Raw genomic sequence first — 19,463 nt, forward strand, 5'->3', positions numbered from 1 at the left:
TTTTATTGCAATAATGTACAGTAGTGTTAAGTTTTCCATTGCAAGAGGCCTTCTATCAGGAGCTGAAAGATTAGGAAGTGATAGCTTGAAGATTAATATTAAAATTAAGTATGTTTGTTTGTTTTTATTTATTTTTGTTCATTTGTACATATGTTTTGGGATTGCTTGAGTTAGATATCATCATTAGCTGGAGCTTGTTGTTTTCAAAGTAAGGCAGAGTATAAATGATGATGGCTCTTTTCAGAGCCAATTTTAAAATCATGTTTTTTATGAAAGATTAGATGTCTTTTTGTTCTAATCTGTGTACATAATCAGAGAATTCTCATTATTTTTTTAAAAGAAATATTTTAATTTTATTAGTCTGTGAAGTTTTGTTCACCTATAGAAAAAAATTCTTTTATTTATTTTCATTTCCTGATCAAAACTTGGGCTCTGGATTTTTACTGCCTTATTTTGAAAGTGCTCTATGCCATAAATTACCTCAGTTGCTTTTGTTTTTGTACATAAGTGCCTAACCCATAACCTCATCACTCTCACCTATTCCATTACCCCTTGACAACCAAAGATATCTCATGTTGACGCATTTTTTTCCCATTTCCTTTCCCTTTTTTATGAACCCGTCCAATCCTCTGTCCAATCCGCAACCCAATGGACCGTGCTCTGAATCCAAACCCCCATGTTGCCCCCAATGATCGGCCAACTGACCGCCGGGCGATGCCACCAAAACAAAATGCGCTTCGCAAACTTGCTACATCTCCCTGCTTCGCCGCCGAGCGGCGTCACCGCCAATGGATGATTGGGGGGCTGTACTGTATCCTTGGCTAATGCACGCCCAGCGTGAGCGCTACCGGCTGCGAGTACGTGCCTCCGACAAGGGGGAGGGGACACCATCCTTCGCGGACGTGGATGTGGAACTGGACGTGGTAGACAGGAACAATAAGCCACCAGTGTGGGACACATATGCCGGAGGGGAGCGGGGACCTGATGGCCCCATCGTACGTGTTCCAGAGAACGTGACGGTCGGTACAGTTGTGACCTCCGTAAAGGCAAGGTTTGTATGGCCTCAAGCGGCCCATCAGGCCCCATCAGGTGATTTAAATACTACCTATCTCTCCCCTTGCAGGAGCCTATAGTAACCCATTATGATGCTTAATAAAGATAAAACAGCCACCTTATTATATCTCTCTCACTCTCCACTTCGATCAGAAGTATCCGGGTGAAGCATTTCAACAGTTGATAAAACCAGTAAAACACATGGGATGAGTTAATATACTCTGTATGACCCATCGTGTAGTATACCCATGTTATTTATCCCCTTCCTCTCCCCCTCCCTCTGCTTATCAACTAATGCTTTGATTTTATCCAGGCAAAGGTGCTCCATATTGTAGGCTAGAGTAATAGCCAGAACCTGTTCATCGCAACTAATAATTTATTATACATTAGTTTCGTAGTTTTAGATGTATGTACCTACTTTAAGCCCAGCTCTATTATGGTGATAGCCATTATTTCATCTCCAAATGGAGTTCATGGCAGGAGTACTGAAGAATCACTGGAAGTAACAGACAGATCACCCAGAGGAATAATGTTATATTCCCTGCATACAAGTGAGACATGCACGACTGTGTGTTTGCATTTGTTTGCCAAATGTTTTCGAGTGACCTGAACATTTGCTGTGTTCCTGCTAGGGAACCCTCTGCCCTTTGCATTCATCTGCTTCAGGAACACCAGAAGCAGAATGTGGCAATGCAAAAATCACATTTTTTCACAACTAATTGAAAAAATTTATTTTCAGCTTAATCATAGTTTTACTAACAATGACTAACAATGATGCTTTCTCTTTCACCACTTGATGAATTCTAATGAAGGATGTTCAAAAGGAACAGATCATTCTATACACCATGGATATTGCATCATTGACCCTAGAGTTCTTCATTTGATGTTTTTATGATCTCTGGAGTCCTATGTCATTTTCTGTGGAAATATGACTCCCAGGCATCTTTTTTCATCAACAGTTATCCCCCAATTTCTTAAAAATGAAGTGCTATGCCATTCCTGTAGTCCATTTTTAAATGCGTTTTGTATGTCTTGCATTTTTTAACCTGTGTGAATACTTCTCACTCTAAGCTAGGGATGAAATCTTTTTTAACCCCCTATAAAAGTACATGTCTGTTGATCGAAAGTCTTCGAGCAAGAAAACAAACTATTTTTATGTCTTGTTTTTTGCTTTTTGGACAAAAACAAATATCATGCAAAAAAAACACATTACAAATATGATGGTGGACATCATCAACAACAACCATTACAACATGGCCGCTGACTGCACATTGGCATCATCTACTTCGGGCTCTAGCGGGAGACTTACAAGTTGGAGGCGATGGCACAGGATAAGGGCTACCCCCCACTTTCGCGGACCGTCGAGGTTCAAATAGACGTGGTGGATCGAGCTAACAATCCACCTGTCTGGGATCATGTGGTTTACGGCCCTATCTACATTAAAGAAAACTTGCCGGTTGGGGCTAGAGTTGTGTCTGTTAAGGCCAGGTCTGTTTGCTGCAGCAGAATTATATCTATTATTTATATATTTTTTATTTTGGTCACTGTCTTATCAACCTCACTCCTAGTTCCTCACCATTCACATTCCTTTGCTAACCTTCCAATATTGCCAATCAGTTTTCCATTATCAGCTGCTGTCACGTTCACTTTGAAAGCTTTGGTGTCTTATGATGGTGGCTTTGATCTTGATGGGAGCATTTTTCGTCTGTTTTATCCCAGTTTAGAGCAACTTTACTACATTAAATTATGAGTTTCTTTAGTGACTTCAGTTTTAATACATTTTAGATTGAAGTTTTTCCAATTAGATGTCACATTTCGACAAATATGTTTGTGTTTGGGCATTTTTTTGTTTTTTTTTTTAATTTGTTACTAACACCTGTGAGATGTGATTATTTCACTTATATGATTTTGTTTATTTGAGTTAAATGCTCTCTTGAAATTTAGCTGTACAAGAAAGCATGAAGATCATTTTCCTTTTGACTCTCATATGAGTTATAATGGGAGACAGTATTCATTCAAAAAGCCACAAAGAGGTGTGATATTAAAATATTGTTATTATATCTGTGGGCAATCATTTTTTAACAGAAAAATGTAAACTGTCATTTGTCTTATCTATACTTTACCCAGGGAGTAAAATCCGACTTTGGTTGCTTCAGTTGTTTTCATGCTTTGTTCTACAGTGAGGTAACTCATGGTATTGGTTTTTCCACAGAATAACCTCTTAATGGGTGAATCAATACCTTGTGTGGCACGAACAAAACTACCCTTGTACCCTGATAACCTTCCTGTGATTTGATTGTTTTTAATTTTTTATGGTCTTGCACGGCATTGTGGGATTTTTTCCCAGTTATATTTTTAGTGTTTTTGCACGAAGTGATATCCTATTATCCTTAATTCCCTCACCCATTTCTGCACTTCTGAAATTTTCGAATGCAGAATTGTAAAGGATAAAATACGAACATGTATAATTATTAGAGATCCTCCCGTAACTCTTCCTAAAACATTAATGTAGTGTAGATGAGTGTGTTTACATTGTTCCTAATCTGAAATTAGAAGTTTATGAAAATATTCTTAACCTGAATTTTAAGTATGTGGTGCTTGCTATAGTTTCTTATTCCTTTATGCCTATAATTTATTTACTTGCCATGTTCATATTTATAAATCAGGTTAAGATTGTTTTGGCTTCATTGTATTCATATTCAGTTGCTCAGATCTCAGTCAAAAAGTTTTCTTGGTGGTGGTTAACCATGAATTATTACCAAACTTAGCAGTCACTCATTTATACCCCCATGTAAATGAACTATTGCCTCCTTGACATTATTGTTAAAAATTGCACTTATATCAGCAAAGAAAGTGCAATCCAGTCCTTGCTTTCTTTTGAGTCAATAAGATTTTGAATCAATGTTGTGGGCGGATGTCAACAAATTGGCTAGTATCAAAGGTTGCAGCTTGTTAAGTTGTTGCTTAATTGGTGCTTTGTGAATCCCAGAAAGGCTTTACAGTTTCCATCCCAATAGCCTGCTAGTTTATATATCATAGTTTCTTTCCTTATGCAAGAAGTTTCTTGATTTGAAAATATGTTATTTCATATACATGCTAGGGGTTTAGTGCTATCACTTCAGAGGTATCTAGAAATTTTGTTTTGTACGGTGGATATTCTTTGCAGATGACCAAATAATAGCTCCTCATTGGATTAAATGCATCAATGGTTCCTTGCTCACTCTCTCTCCTTAGCCCAACATCATTTATTATTCCTTTTGAATTCTACATCCTTTCTCCTTGGCTCCTTAGTGCTCAGGGTCATGCAGTTAAAAATCCCTGTTTTACCTGAAGACTTGAAAATTTAGGTACAAGGAATCTCTCAACCATTAATTTTTGTCCTCAACCCAGTTCCTCTATAAAATAGTGGACAATAATAAGACAATGTGAGGTATTTTTTCCTTTTAAATAATCAAAACTTGTGATATTTACAATTCCCATTTTTTTGGTGTCAGCTGTGAGAATTAATTACATAGATGGCTCATATATGAATGACCTGACTGCTGCTAAGTGAAAAACATCATCTTCCCAAATTGTGGTACCAAAATTTGAGATTTATATTTCGCTGGTTTTAATGAGATAACTTGAGTGATGGGCTATAAACATAAAAATATGTAATAATGCTTCATTCCTGAATTATGTAGACCATTTGTCTCCCTTGAAAAAGAAAAGCATGCAAATTTTTGTGTGTAAAAAAGGATTAGTTACTGCTTTTGATGGAACGAAAAAAACTTAGGTGTGGTGTCCACAGTTTTGAATTGGAACTTTTTTTATTCAACTGGAGAAAATTCTCCGTTTGAGAGATACCAAAATTTATCGCTATAAATCCACACCAGGTTGAACTAGTTGACGTATTGCCATAAATGTTTTTGATTTTTGTGAATGATGAAATATTTTTGATTTTTGTGAATTTTTTGTGGCATGCATTTTTGCTGAGTAGCACTTTGATAGCATTCCTAAAATGAGACAAGACATCATGAATGCCAAACGTAAGTCCTAAAATTGGCTATTGATAGCTGTTTATACCTTTAATGAAAGTAGATTGAAAATTTTTATTTCAATCTCAATGAAACCAGCTACTTTATTTTTAAGTGCTGCATGGTTGCGTTTAGTGACTGTGTGGTTAAATGTGATACTATATATAATCTGTCAAAAGTTTATTCATTGCCTGAATTCTATAGTGTGTAGCTCATAAGCCAGAGGGCCTAGAGTTTCTGAATTTAGCCTAGCTACTTTTTGAAGCATTTTAAAGTAACTAGGGGCTGATTAGCATGAAAAATTATTCATAATACTTAGATGCCTTTGCCCCTACTACTGCTAATAATATTTTAGAGATTTGGGCTTAGGCATATTTTTCTACTAAACGCTTTGTTATTGAGTTTTCAGATGATCATCAATTAGTATTTATTGTGTTTCTTCTTGAAAATTTTACCACCATGAATTTTTCTTGGTGTAATTTTTTGAGCTCACTTGAAAATATCAATTTTGAAAGCAGTGAGATGTAATGAATGTAAATTGCTATTGAAAATTGATGAATGAAGTAAAATATTTGAATCAAATAATAAACTTTAAAATTGCCATTTAATGTATCTAGTCTTGAATTGAGATTTTATCTCTGTACATATTAGTTTTAAGTACTAAAGAAAATTTTCCATTGTTGTTGTCTAATAAATTTCTTTTCTGTTTTTTTTTCCTTTCCCCTGGGGCTTTTCCTTGTGGAACACATCTATATACCTCTCTATCACCTGCTTTTTTATTAATTTCCTCTATTTTCTTTTTTAATAATCTTCAATTCCACTTGGTTGATTTAACTATAATCATTTGATTATAATGCCATTTCTTAAAAATGATACCAATATTTTACTTTTTCCTTTCGTATTTTGAATATAACTTTCTTCCAAATTATTTTCTTGTTCCTATCCATCCCTTGTTGAAAATACCTTGAATACAGTTCTGGCATAGAAGGGAACCCCACAGTTTTCTATCGTCTAATGCCGGGTTCTACGGCACAGACAAATAAATTCAATACATTCTACTTACAACAACGATCTGATAATGGCTTCACTTGGGCAGACATAAAGGTTAATCATCCATTGGACTATGAAAGCATCAAAGAATACAACCTTACAATCCGAGTGGAGGTAAATAAATTTCAGTTCTTTGCATGTGTTGAGACATTTGTTATGTTCTTTTGAATCTTCAATCTGAAGTTAATCTTGGCTAAACACGTTTTACAAAAATATTTTGCAAATGAACTTTGTAATTACTAAATAAATTGATGGAGGAGTATTTGAAGAAGTTGATTATGTATTTGCTGTGGTCAATGTAAGGAAGTTTTTTGCTATCATGTAATGAGTCTGTAGCTGCTATGCTTTCATTATTTGTAAGTAAAGAGATGGGACCATATTGAACTTATTTTGATTGAGTTGCTAATAATTGTCTGGTATTCAATTGATAGTCTAAAATGTGTCTCTATTTGTGCCAAATATGTTTGTTTTTTTGTTGCAATGAGATTTAATGATTGCCATAAATTTGCCTTGGTTTTTCATTCATCAATTTTACCGCCATTTCCTGGTAACTCTATTTCAGAACAACGGAGCTCAACAACTGGCATCTGAGGCTACTGTGTACATTATGCTGGAGGATGTGAATGATGAAATTCCTCTGTTCACTGAGCGAGAGCAAGAAACAGTTTTGGAAGGTGAACCAATTGGTACCAAAGTCACTCAAGTCAATGCAATTGATAAAGATGGAACATTCCCCAACAATCAGGTAAGATACTTTCTCTCGCTTAAATAAACATAAGGGTAATTATTGTGTAATGTGCTGTGAATTTTCTGGAATCATTTTCAGCCAGAGTCATAACTTAGTTTTATGAAATGAATCCTTAAAAACTCATCATCCACTATCAGCACTTATTAGTTCCTTTATCTTGTGAAAATTGGTCTTCAGTACGGAGTGATGACATAGGCGGATCTAGGGGGGATCATGGGGGCACGTGCCCCCACCAGACCCATCAAAAATATGTTAGGTTTTTAATACTATCCCATTATCATTGTTTTTATTACGAGATATCCTTGTGCCCCTCCCCCCCCCCCAGAACAAAATCTTGGATACGGCCTTGCTTGTGTCCCACTCAGAAAGAAATCTTGAATCCGCCCCTGAGTGATGAAGTATCTATTTGAGCAAGCAGAAGAATTAAGGTCATTCAAATGAGTAAAAAAATTACCTCAATAAAGGGAGGATAATTTTGGGATATCTTGGGGCAACGAGTAGTGTTCCAAGTAATAGTACAAAAGGGATTGTAGATAGATGAATGTCTTCCCATCAGGTATGAAAACTGTCTTCATTGTGTCAAAAGTGAAAATAAACTACATGAGATTCTAATTCAATCAGTTCATATTTTTCTACATACTCATGTATACTAGTTTTGGCTGATGTTTTGTTCAATAATTTAATTCTTGAAGTCACTTGTTTAGTTTATTTGTGATTGATATCATAACCATATGTTTGGATTTAAAATTTACATTTTGGTGGTTGTTTCATGAAGGTCACGATTGGGAAATATGGTCTACTGCAAACTGTAAGGGTTTATACCACGGATTTTGGCCTCAAAGGTATTAGATTTTTACCAAAACATGACGCAATGGAAGTTAACTGGTATGCTGTTCCGAAGGAATGGAAGGGTAAGAAGAAATTTAAGCTTCATGTGTAGCCACCAAAATCACTCTAGGGAAACCAAATTTGCTATGCAAAAATATTTGGAGGTCTATATTTTAGAAGAAAAATTCTTCGCTAATTCTCTATACTATATTAAAGGTTAAATGTGGAATGTAATGGTGCGTAACAATGGTTGATGCAAGCCATGAATCTCATAAGTTGGATCTCACTCAGGGAATTTTTTGAGTCACCCAAATAGTTCCTTTTTCAAGGAAGGGACTATGGATCACATTTCACCATAAAGATGGACATGCTTGCAGCGACTTGTGTTTGTCCCATCAAAATATGTACAAGCACCATACCCTGAGTTGGATTGCTACGAAGGGATTTTATAGATTCTTTGTATCCCCTGTGTCCCCTGCCGTCTATGTGTTAGGAAAGAAAGAAAGGCCACTCCACACTCGTGTACTGAAGATCCAGTTTTCCAATACCTTATAGTAGTTGTATGTATGCCTGGCGTTTGTTCTGAAACTCACCCCTTTAAAAAAAGGGTCGTCCTCTGGAAATTTTTGCAAGCTGCTCGAGAGATATCAGGATCCCCTTCTCGCCCCAACCCCTTGCTTCCGCGTTCCGTAACCTCTTCCCCTCCATGCCCCTTTTTCCCTGGAGAATGAGGACAGGGCGTGGGGATCGGCCTTCATGGACAGCACGAGGGAACGATATATATAGAGAGAGAGAGCGCTAGGGTAGGGTAGGTCTTTCGTGCCTGGAAAGCGGGCTCGCCCGGAGAAATGTATATAGAGTGCTTGCATTGCTCTCCTGGGAGGACATCACCGTAAGCTCACCCACGCAGTGGAAGGCGGGCCAGCCGGGTCTTTGATTGAGTGCGCAATTTAGGGAAAAAGTCGACTTCTTCCCTCGCCTTTAAAGGAGTGGGCGGTAGGTCTCACGAATATTACGATGGAGGATTCTTCAGTCGGCCAATGGATGTGCTGCAACCACCGCTCATTAAACTTGGTTAACAAAAGTCCCTACCACGTCGCTGGCGGACTAGCGATCCGAATTTCGAGATGGAACGGGCTGAAATTGGGACTGTTTACCGAAATTCATATTCGTGATGATATTATGTATGGCATTCGTAACTTATTTATACAATTTCTCTCGAGTGCATGCTCTGTTACAACTAATGATAACAAAAGCCTGTGTTTGATGACATATAGGGCGATTTCTCTCATATATACTCTCTGGGTCTTCTCCAGGAAGAATTTTTTCGTGATTTATTAAAAATTTATATGTCGTCGTGTAATGTTTTACGACCAAACCAGACAGACTTCTGCGATCGTCTGGTTTCTTCCATGAAATGCATGGCTCCTATTTTTGTTCCAAGTTGTTCTGCCGAACCTTGATTTCATGCCATATGAGTCCTCCCCTTTAATATGCACGAAGAGTGAAACGTTCTTAAGAGTACTGATGGCTTTGATTTCGTAACTAATATCTTTTGAAATTTCCCTTTACTGCACCACAGAGTAGTAGTACTCTGAGAAATCATGAAAAAAAATCGTAAAATGAATTGATTAAATTCACGAAAAATTGATGAATAATGTTTTTTCACAAGGTTTCTAGAATAGGAAAGAAAAAACGCCATACCTCTTTGACCGTAGCCTAACGTTTTATCGTTAAAAGTGTAAACAGAGAATGAATTTATAATTGTTCGCTTGGAAAATAAAGTGACTCCTCTCGCGTGAGGGATTTCAAAGTTTGCCCGGAGAGAGAGAGAACAGTCAAATGATGGGCCTTCCTTCCCGCAGATTGGTGTTATCTGCTTACGGATGTTATTTCTGAAATCTACCGCTCACATGAACCAGCCGCTCGATCAAGCGCGCGCCATGATAAATATCTGTTCCGACTGTGCATGGTTCACTTGCCGATTTTATGTTTACGAAAAAAATTATTGTTAAGGATACACATATATAAATCACGTTGATTGCGGGTTTCATGCGAGGGAGCTGTCAAAGTGGCCACTACCCCTTACTAATCCATTTATGATCACGAAAGAGTTTCGATGTATTTTTAATGAAAAGCGTGGGGGAATTCGGGCTGGTATAAATATTATTGAACAAAAAACAATATTTTGAAATTCCAGGAACCACTGGAAGAGTAATTATTTCCCTTTTTTCTGAAATATCGCGCTCTTAAATTTGCATTTTGTTTTGGACGTGGATGGGCTGGTGATCCTGAACAAAGTTTTCATCGGAATAGCAAGGCGGGCGCATTATATTTTCCAAACCCTTTCGGCTGCGTAGGTATTGTATTAATTAAAAGATCGTCTCCTCTGTGGGATCAGAAAAAAATTGGAAATTTGTTTAACACGGAATGTAATTTGATAATATATGTACTGACTAATTATCGTTGTACTGAGGACATTTATCCAATTTTAGATACATACTCACTTTCTCTGCTCGCTTGAAGCACATTTTAACGACTCACGCCGGCATTTTATTTGGCACGGGGATTATGTTTTTCTGCGCCCGATCCCGTACGCATGGCCTGACGAATGTGAAGTAAGGAGCTTGGTAAAGAGTTCTCGGGATCGCCACCGGGTCAGGAGTAAGGAGCGCCTCTTTTTCCCCTTTATGTCCAAGGACCTTTCCGCACTACGCTAGATGAATCCTAACTCATATCTGACACAAATACTTCTAATGTATGTTCCCCACAGTAGGTTTAAAGTTATCGCAACTCCTAGGTATTTGATCTCATCCGACCAGAGGCCGGAGATTGGCAATCTTCATTCTGTTGTTTGGAATGAAATGATTTATTCTCTTTTTTTTCAATTTTATCGCTTTATTGCCATGGAGCTTGGCAGATACGAAAGCTCGAATGCTTTATGGCAAGTTTCAGCCGTAGAATCTTTCTCCCTCCCGTTGTTCACGTAATAATTTTGCCCGTTGCCGGAATTCCAGCTCTCTGCGTGCATGATTTAATTCGTGGCGCACGTTCGTGCGGAGGAAGTGCTAGGAACGAGTTGTGAGGTTACGTTATTGTTTGCGTGGGTGTTGTACAGGACCTCCTTCTGGGGTTTTGTTTTTGGCTACTCACGCTGTTTGGGCTGCCTCAAAGCGTTGGCGAAGCGATGTTTTTTCCGATTTTTTTACCTTCGCCATCTCCGCGTTTGTTCTCGTTTCCGATAGGACCCTGGGGTGCTAGCTAAGAATTTCCGTTTTAAATTTGACGGTATTGTGGGTAAGTAAATGGAACCCTAGGCCTGTGATAAAGCGTGATACAAACGTTATGCGAGGATGAATAAACAAGGTAGTGTGTTTTATGTATAGTTGCTCTGAATTGCAATAATCGAATTCGTTTGTTATGGGAGTGGCCAATGTTTAATATTTGATGATAAGTCGGTGACTTAGGGTTTCATTGTTCTAACCCTTAGTTATGTTAAAGAAATTGGTAGTCAAAAATATCAAATGTTGTTGCTGATTGGCACATGTTAACTCGTAATTCCTCAGGTGTCGGCGTAGGGTCTGCTCTACGTTTTTTTAAAAGGTGTTTCGCCTTTTCATCTTACTTTTCAAAGTAGGGTATCTTGTTGTGTGTTTTCTCATTGATGGAGTGGAATTTTATGTAATATAGATCTGATATTAAATAGATATTGGTAGGTACTTTGTAGACATTTTATATTTTCATTTGATTTCAATTTTTTTCCCATAAAAGGGATCAATATTTTTGTTTTGGGCGTATTTTTAAAAATCTGTACTTAAAATTGTAATTGGTAGACACTTAAAATTTTCTACAGTTTTAACATTAATGCACTTCATCTATGATAAAAATTAGTTTGTTTCGGAGATCTGCAACTTTCTGGGGAAAATTTGGGGCATGGTCGGTTTCAATGGAATTCAAAGTTTGCGTGCAGGGATTTTGATGTTTTTCCAGCGTTTTTAATCATAGTCATGGCCCCTAAGTGTCCATATTATCCCACTAAACAGAGGAATTCGTGGGGCAATCACTGTGTTAGGGTATTCTCCACGAGTCTCTCGACGGCTCGCTCGTCGGCCTGAAGGGATAGCTCGGTGAAAAAGAAAGGAATGAGTTATGAAAGTATTCCTGTTAAAATAATCCGGAGGAGGGGTATGAAAGTAGGGAAATTCTTAACTTCCATGCACGTCGGAAACTTCCCGACGACTTGAGTTTTCCGATGTTGGCCTCTCTTTCGAACTTCCCCCAAGCTCTATTCGGGGGCTCGGGTGCAGCGGAGCTACCTCGTTTCGAAAACTTTTCGAATTATCCTTCGCGAAAAGTTACCCCCCACCCCTACTCCCTCTCCGCACCGTGGCGGTAACAATTTAGCGTGGTTCTACCACTTCTCGTGCCTCGACCCGCTGGGACCTGCCGGTGCCGCCTCGTCGTGGTGCATACCTACCCAAGCACTCACTTGATTTGGACTAGCGGTGCCTCGAATCGACAGTCACTCCGGCCGCCATATTTCACAAACGCTGCTAATTACTACTGGCCGTGAAAGCCGCTTCAAAATTGGGTTTCATTTTCTTCTGCTGTCGAGGAATCGCTTCGCTTTTCGGCATTTCGGGATTCCTTCCCGTTGTTGCTTCTTTTCATGCGCCCCCATCCTCTGGAAATCTGAAAGTGTGTTGCGTTTCCACGTGCTAAAATATGGCGGTGGACCTTCAAATTACATTTTGTGAAAGCTTACCAAGGAAAATATGCTCTTTAATGGGATTATTTTTAGTTTGGACCGTCACAAATTTGAGAAAACTCATGATTTCACTCAATATTGATCGCGTTATGTATTCTGTTCTCACGAACTCCCAGGAATACCAAATCAATTTCTCAATGTAGTTAGAAGGGATCTTTTTTTCATGTTGGGCTAGGCAGTTTAAATATTGTTGTCGCCTTTTTGAGGTGAATGAAGCTACTTGACAGCAAATATTTTTTTTTTTAAGTTTTATATATAGAACCGAATATATAGCAAAGGCTTTCCTTTTATGTATTGGGACGAGATTCAATCCTATTTTCGGCACAGTTGTGTTAATCACAGTATCTCTTTTTTGTGTTGAGCTTTGGATTACAAATCTTGATTTTTTTTATTTTGATGATTTAGTCTCAATGTGAAAAAGATAAAAAATTATCATAATTGGCGTGTTTTCATTTTATTAATAATACTTTGTGGATTTGTTTAATTTTTTCACCAACCATATAAAAATCTGGAAGTTGGAAGCATGACTCTTCATGCCGTCTCGTTGAAAGCACTTTATTGGGGTATCTCGTCATGAAACCATGGAAGTTTTTGGTGTCTACATCGTGGTAGGTAAAATAAGATTACATTCATATTGTGTGACGCAAAATCTTTTTTTTAATATGTCTTACTTCTTATCACTGCGTGATATTTGAAACTCTATTTTATCTCAAGCAGCAATTTTTAAAGAATTATTATGAAATTTTGGTACTACAGCATCAGTATCTTATCGTGTTGGGCAGAATGGGAGTCCTTTACAATGTGCTTCTTAATTAGCATTCTTTTTACATGCCTAACTTGGGTTGGAAAATTTTAGCTGAGGAAATTGGATTGCCATTTTCTTTGCCTGTAATGCCCGGATATATGTGCATATGCTTGACAATCGGGAGGATAGAACGCCTCTCTCTCAGTGAATTTTGAAACTGTAATCACGTTTGGTTCTCGTCACTTTCATTCTCGCTGATGGAATGGGATTATGACGTAGGGCCCATTATCCTGCGTTTTAGTACGAAATACGATTCGCCAGAGCTGCCTATGCCATTGAAATCGGAAGGTCATTTTGGAATCAAAACTTTCACTTTCACTCAGTGATTCAACTCAAAGGTTGGTTTGGATAGGCGAGGGCAGAACTCACTACATAATGAACCACAGGTGTGTGATAATCACAAATTCAGGGTAATGTAGGCAGTTCCTTACCCTAAGAAACTTGTGAGTGTTCGAGGATTTCACTCGGGATTTTAATTCAAAACTTTAAGCATGCATACATCCCAATTCTCATTCAATTAAAAAAGAAATACTCATCATAATTGCGTGGCTTTTACTATTTTAAGCTAGTGTGAAGGGGTGTAATGTGCATAAATGGATACCCGTTACCAAGCAGGAGAATGTTTATTTTTATATTTTGGAATTTGACTGTCATTAGTTCTTATGTTCTTGAATGATGAACAAACTGAGCCGGTGAGCGATATTACAAATTGGGTGACAATAACATTATCTGTCGGACGTCAAAATATATTTTGTGAAAGTTTACCTTGAAAAAATATTATCTTAAATGGGATTATTTTAGTTTGGACTACTTATCATAAATTTGAAAACACACGGTTTTGAGTCATTCTTGATCCATTCAAGTGCTTCGTTCATTGGAGCGCCGGAAAACAGCTCGTCCGCGATCGAGAAATTTTATCTAACCCGTCGATTCACATCCCACACACACCGTCATCATTCGAGGGATGCTTTCGTTTTTATTTCGAGTGCGTGCGCGCGTTTTTCGCGGATTTCCGTCCTCTGGTACGCCGTGTGCGCTTGTTTCCGTGGCCATATATATATTTCTCTCCCCTTTGTCACCGCGTAAACGGAGCGTGGTGGAGATTCCGAGCCCGGCTCACTGCAACTCGCTCAACTCGCAGATGCCCTTTGTGGATGATTTCCGCGTCGAAACCAGCGTGTCAATTAGCGACAGGAGGTGGGCGTGGTCCTTTCTCCCACTCGGTTCGAAATGGTGGACAAGAATGGAAAAAATGATCGTTTTTTTCCTTCCCTCTTTCCCTCACGTCCGTATACAGTGCAACATGGTCCTTCCTGTTTTTATTTCCGCACACCCCCGTCCGCGTTAACATTACCTCCAGCTGGGTCACTCCCCGCGATACTGCGATGGGAAGTGCTTCGCTCTCGCCGATCCCCCGTTTTATATCTGAGTGTGTTCTCTTGTACAGGCGGTAAAACCGGGGTGAATTCGCGGTTGGGAAATGGTCTGGTTCCCTCCCGCGTTTTCTTTTGTTCTTTTATAAATTCATTCTCTCCTGTTTCCATGCGTTTCGATGTTGTCCCTGGGGAATTTTACGTCCAATCGGTGACGGGTCCACCGCGTGGGCGAAGGGAAGAACGACGCGTTGACAAGCTGTCGAAGTGGTACTCTTTTCTTCGAATTGGACTACGGGGCATGGTCAGCCTGATATTTTTTTGCCAGAAATTTCTCTAAAAGCTGTGCTTGCCGTCTTAATTACTTGATTATATCTTTCGGGGACAAAAGATATTCGGGTAATTAACTCAATCTTGTCGATTTATTTGTTTTTTTTTTAAATATTGATTTTTTTGTTTTTATTTGTTGAAAAATTGGCTTGAGATTTCTCTTAAAGCTGTGGAGTGGTTGTGCTTGCCGTCTTAATTACTTGATTATTTCTTTCGGGATCGTAAAGGTATTCGGGGAATTAACTCAATCTTGTTGAAAGTTTGAAATAAATCACATTTTTTTATGAGCTTATATGAATTGCCTAATCATCGCGTTTTGGCTGAAAAAGAATATAAGAAAAACCTGTACCTTCTCAAAAATGTTGAAATTTTTAAGCTCTACGGTTTGGACTTTAGGGGTTTACGGTTTTGCACTCAAAAGAGCGCGTGAAAGTATGATAAAAGTTAATTAATTAACAATTTAATTCAATATCTTCAGTTTGGCTTGGCGGTTTTTTTGCGTTCTGGTTAGTGACTAACGTTATAAATGGTTTATATTGGTCTGTCTTACTTCTATCTGTTTATTCTGTTCTTATAGCGAGGGGATTCTTGAAAAATATGTTATCTCAAGTTTTTTTTCCTGGAAACGCTGCGTATTTTATATTATCAAATCCCTGGACAAAATGTGCCATCATTATTCTTCTCTCGCAGGACCTTAAACTATAAAAAGCTTTTCCAATTGTTTTAGCTTCTTCCCTTCAATTAATATTTATCTAAGCTATCAGCCTCAGACTTTTATTTATTGATTTCCAGTCTTACTTTTGCTCCAATTTTCAAATGATTTTGCTGCCTTGTTGCACTATTAGTTTTTATCTTTAAATTATCTTGTAATTCCGTGCAATTATGTGCTTGTAAGAGACTAGTACCTTGTCTGTTACCCAAAGCAATAATGTTTTGGGCTATGAAAACAACGTATAATCCTTTTCCTTCAGCGAGATTCCTCCCCGTTAATCTTTAACTTTGTTGGGGAGTAGAGAAAGCAAATTCGTTTTTCACCACTGTTTACGTGATCCGTTTGAATTAAAACACAATTTCCTGTAGGCTTATGTAAGTTGTCTGCTCACCGCATTTTCCGATGGAAATTTTAAGGAAATTTTGTTCCTCTTAAATAAAGGTTCAATTTTCAAGGCTATATTAATGTGGCTCATTGAAGATGCCTTTAATAGCTAGTTTAGTTTTTTCTTAATAATCGGAATGATTTGAGTGCTTTATAGGTATTCAGAGTTCATTGTTGAACCATTGTTGATTGCATTACATGTATGCTTGTATTGCAGCGTCATTACATGTATGCTTGTATGCGCTAAATAAGAATGATGCGCGAGATTTGGTCGGAAGCATTATAAGCATTCTTATTGTTTTTTACACTTATTAGTGTCAACGTAATGTAAAAAATGATTTAATTGTGCTTTGTGTGGAATAATTATTATTAATTTTACTTCTCCGCATCGTAATGCGTATTGATAAGAGATTTTACTTCGTGCTATGATATTAAACCTTAATTAAGTAGTCCTATGGAGCGATCTTGTGGCCTATGTAGTTTTATATGCTGTAATCTATAATCAGGTACTGCAGTCAGGGTTATATTGATTAAATAAAGATTGTTGAAGTAATCCGGTGACAAATTGAATGCTATCTTAAATGCTCTAAGAATAGTAATGCATAACTAGTATGGTCTAGATACGTGCTGGAACTAGGAATTTCTGGAAATCCTTTGGAGCAAAGGTGTTGATGATGATTCCCGATACGGTCTTCAGCCCGGGCGTCGGTGAAAGAGAAAATAGTGGAACCACAAATTTTCTGATATCCTTTATCCGTGAGAAATTAACGGTGCATAAAGCAGCAGATTGGTTTGCTGCCGGGAGTTTTTTTTTATTTCGAGCGAAATAGAGAGACTAATGAAAGTGACTGAAGGGGTGATTTTCATTCATCGATCGACCTGAAATTCTCCCCTTAAGCTCGATTAATTCTCATCCGATTATTCGGCGTGATCTTGAGTGGTTTTTCTGAGCGGTTGAATCGGTGAATGGTTTTTCGAAGTGATTTATTGGGAAAAAAATTCGCCGCCTCTCACGGACGCATTTGTAGTCATTAGCATGCTGGGATTTCTCGCAGTCATCTCCGGTTCTGTTGCTTCGTTAATTGATGGGACTTCAAGCCTTGAGAGTAGTATGGTCTAGAGTTGTCTGGCCTCAGGTTTGAGTGCACTATTTCCTACATTCCCATTGGCCGAGTTCAATTCTTTCGATCTTATTCTTTATTTTTAACAGCACTCACCTACTCAGTGATTCGGAGGTACTTCATCGAACGCAGACGTTGATGGATTTATTCGCCGACGGATTGTGATTTCGTCGGGATTTTTTTTCGGGAGTACCCATATGCTTATTTTTTTTGGCATAAATTAGTATTTCCTTGTTTTTATTGTGATGAATATGGAAAAGGTACTGGTTCATAAGAATTCTCTGTGACTTCTAGGCTAAATTTTTTTCTTATCTTTTGAACTTATCTTTTCTTGTAAAAAAAGCAGCTCATACTTACAGGATAATGTTTATGGCTTCTTTGTTGTTCGCCTTTCAGTATTTGTTGTGAAATCACCCGTGATTCTGACATCAACACAACTAAGAATGAAACAGTTTGATGGATTTATTATACGAATTAATTTATACGAATGATATTTACGAATGAGCAACCAGCGAATGAAGTAATATCATTATAATGAGTGTATTGGCGTATTAGAGAAAAAAAGAGACATTTACTTGTATTTCACGTGGTTTTCTAATTGGACAGTATACGCCTCTATCGTTCTTTTAAATTGTCTGTTGGAGAATCCTGGCTAATGAAATTGTTAGGGTGATTGTATTCAGTATGCAGGCGAATGTGCGGGCGTGTGAAAAACCTCCACTGTACATTTCTACATTTAGAGCAGGACGAAGACGCTAAGAATTAAATACATATCCACCCTGCCTCCCTCTTCCCACACCGTCTCAATTTCCTCGTGTAATTCGTGCGTCCTCCCCGAAAACGGAGAGCGACTTAGCCTGGTCCTCCATTAACAATCATCGCACGGAAATGAAAATTTTAGGATCGGTATCTCGGGCGATCCGATGCATTTGGCCCAGACTCCTTGAAATAACTCTCATCTCGCCTCCAGTAGTCTCCGCTTGTAAGGCTGTTTCGCTAGGCGAGCTCCTAACGACCGACACGTTTAGAAATCTTCCCCAATCGCGCCGTCACGTTCACAGGGGTGTAATTTCTGGCTGGCGTCGCCGCCCCTCCGAGCACGTCTTCTATACCCCAATACAGCCCGTCCTCGGGGGAGAAGGCGCCTTATTTCGTTATATCCGTCGCCGCCAGGTCCAGGCGAGAGGAGCGGGCACCCCACACACCACTACCGCCTTTTCTCACACCCACTAGCGGAGGCTGCCGCCCTCACCCGGTGCGACCTATCCCCGCTGCAGAGCCAGTCTCCCTCCTCCTCCCAGGGCGAGGACGCCGCTGCTAATGGCGACGAAATCATACGGGTCGTGGTCTTGTGCTCACCTTCCTCCCCTTCCTCTCCACCGTTCTTCCCTTTCCGTTGTCCCCACCCCTCGCGGCTGAAGGCTGGTGGGGACGGAATCGTTGAAGGAGACCGGGTCGAACTGGATGGCGAGAAAGGGATTGAACGGGGAAATTGCGAATTTCCCAAAATAGTTTCATAAGAGACATAAAAATCGTGCTGTAAACATTATCAGTGAGCTTTTTATTATATTTTCGTACAACCTAGCAAACTGGCTGATTTGAAAAATAAACTTTGCTCTCGATCTTCATTAAAATATTGTATTTTATAGACGACTAGTTTCGTTCATAACCGGCCTTCTTCAGACCTGATATCGTTTTATTTTTTTTTCAAAGATACATCATGAATTTTAAAATTTCGAACCTCCCTTTTCCTGACCCTTCGAGGCTAAGGCATGTAGGGACGGAATCGTTGAAGGAGACTGGGGTCGAACTGGATGGCAAGAAAGAAGGTGAACGGGTAAATTGCGAATTTTCCTAAATTGTTGATTGTGAAATCAAAAAATCGTGCTTTAATAATTAATTGTGGGCGTGTTGTTTTATTCTTGTACAGCCTAGCAAATTGGCTGATTTGAAGACTTTTCTCACGATGTCCAATAAAAGTTTGTCTTTTATGCACGACTCATTTCGTACAAATGGGTCTTTATCATACCACGTATCGTTTTCTTTTTTAAAGGTAAGTCATCAATTTTTAAAAGTATTAGCCTAAAATATTCTGATGCTGAATCTACGGAACAAGTTTCTGTGGTATTAATTATTCAGACTCTTGGATTTTTTTTGAGCGGGCTTTGGGTATTCATATCATAATGAAATTTAAATCTAAAAAAACGAAAATATAGGTTATGCTTCAAGTTTTGTCTATGATTAGTTGTTAGTTATTTTCACCTGCGTGTTGTGA

The 19,463-nt window shown here is 38.5% G+C and overlaps 1 protein-coding gene across 1 annotated transcript in view; it reads left to right on the forward strand.

The window, feature by feature from the left end:
* Positions 1 to 19,463, forward strand: part of LOC124155982 (neural-cadherin) — a 1,049,301-nt gene that overhangs the window by 18,296 nt on the left and 1,011,542 nt on the right. The window contains exons 10-12 of the mRNA XM_046530234.1: positions 2,351 to 2,541; positions 6,044 to 6,233; positions 6,682 to 6,864. Of these exons, the coding sequence (XP_046386190.1) occupies positions 2,351 to 2,541; positions 6,044 to 6,233; positions 6,682 to 6,864 (564 nt within the window). The remainder of the gene's footprint in view (positions 1 to 2,350; positions 2,542 to 6,043; positions 6,234 to 6,681; positions 6,865 to 19,463) is intronic.

The sequence above is a fragment of the Ischnura elegans genome, chromosome 3 (genome assembly GCF_921293095.1).
Source record: "Ischnura elegans chromosome 3, ioIscEleg1.1, whole genome shotgun sequence".
NCBI lineage: Eukaryota > Metazoa > Arthropoda > Insecta > Odonata > Coenagrionidae > Ischnura > Ischnura elegans.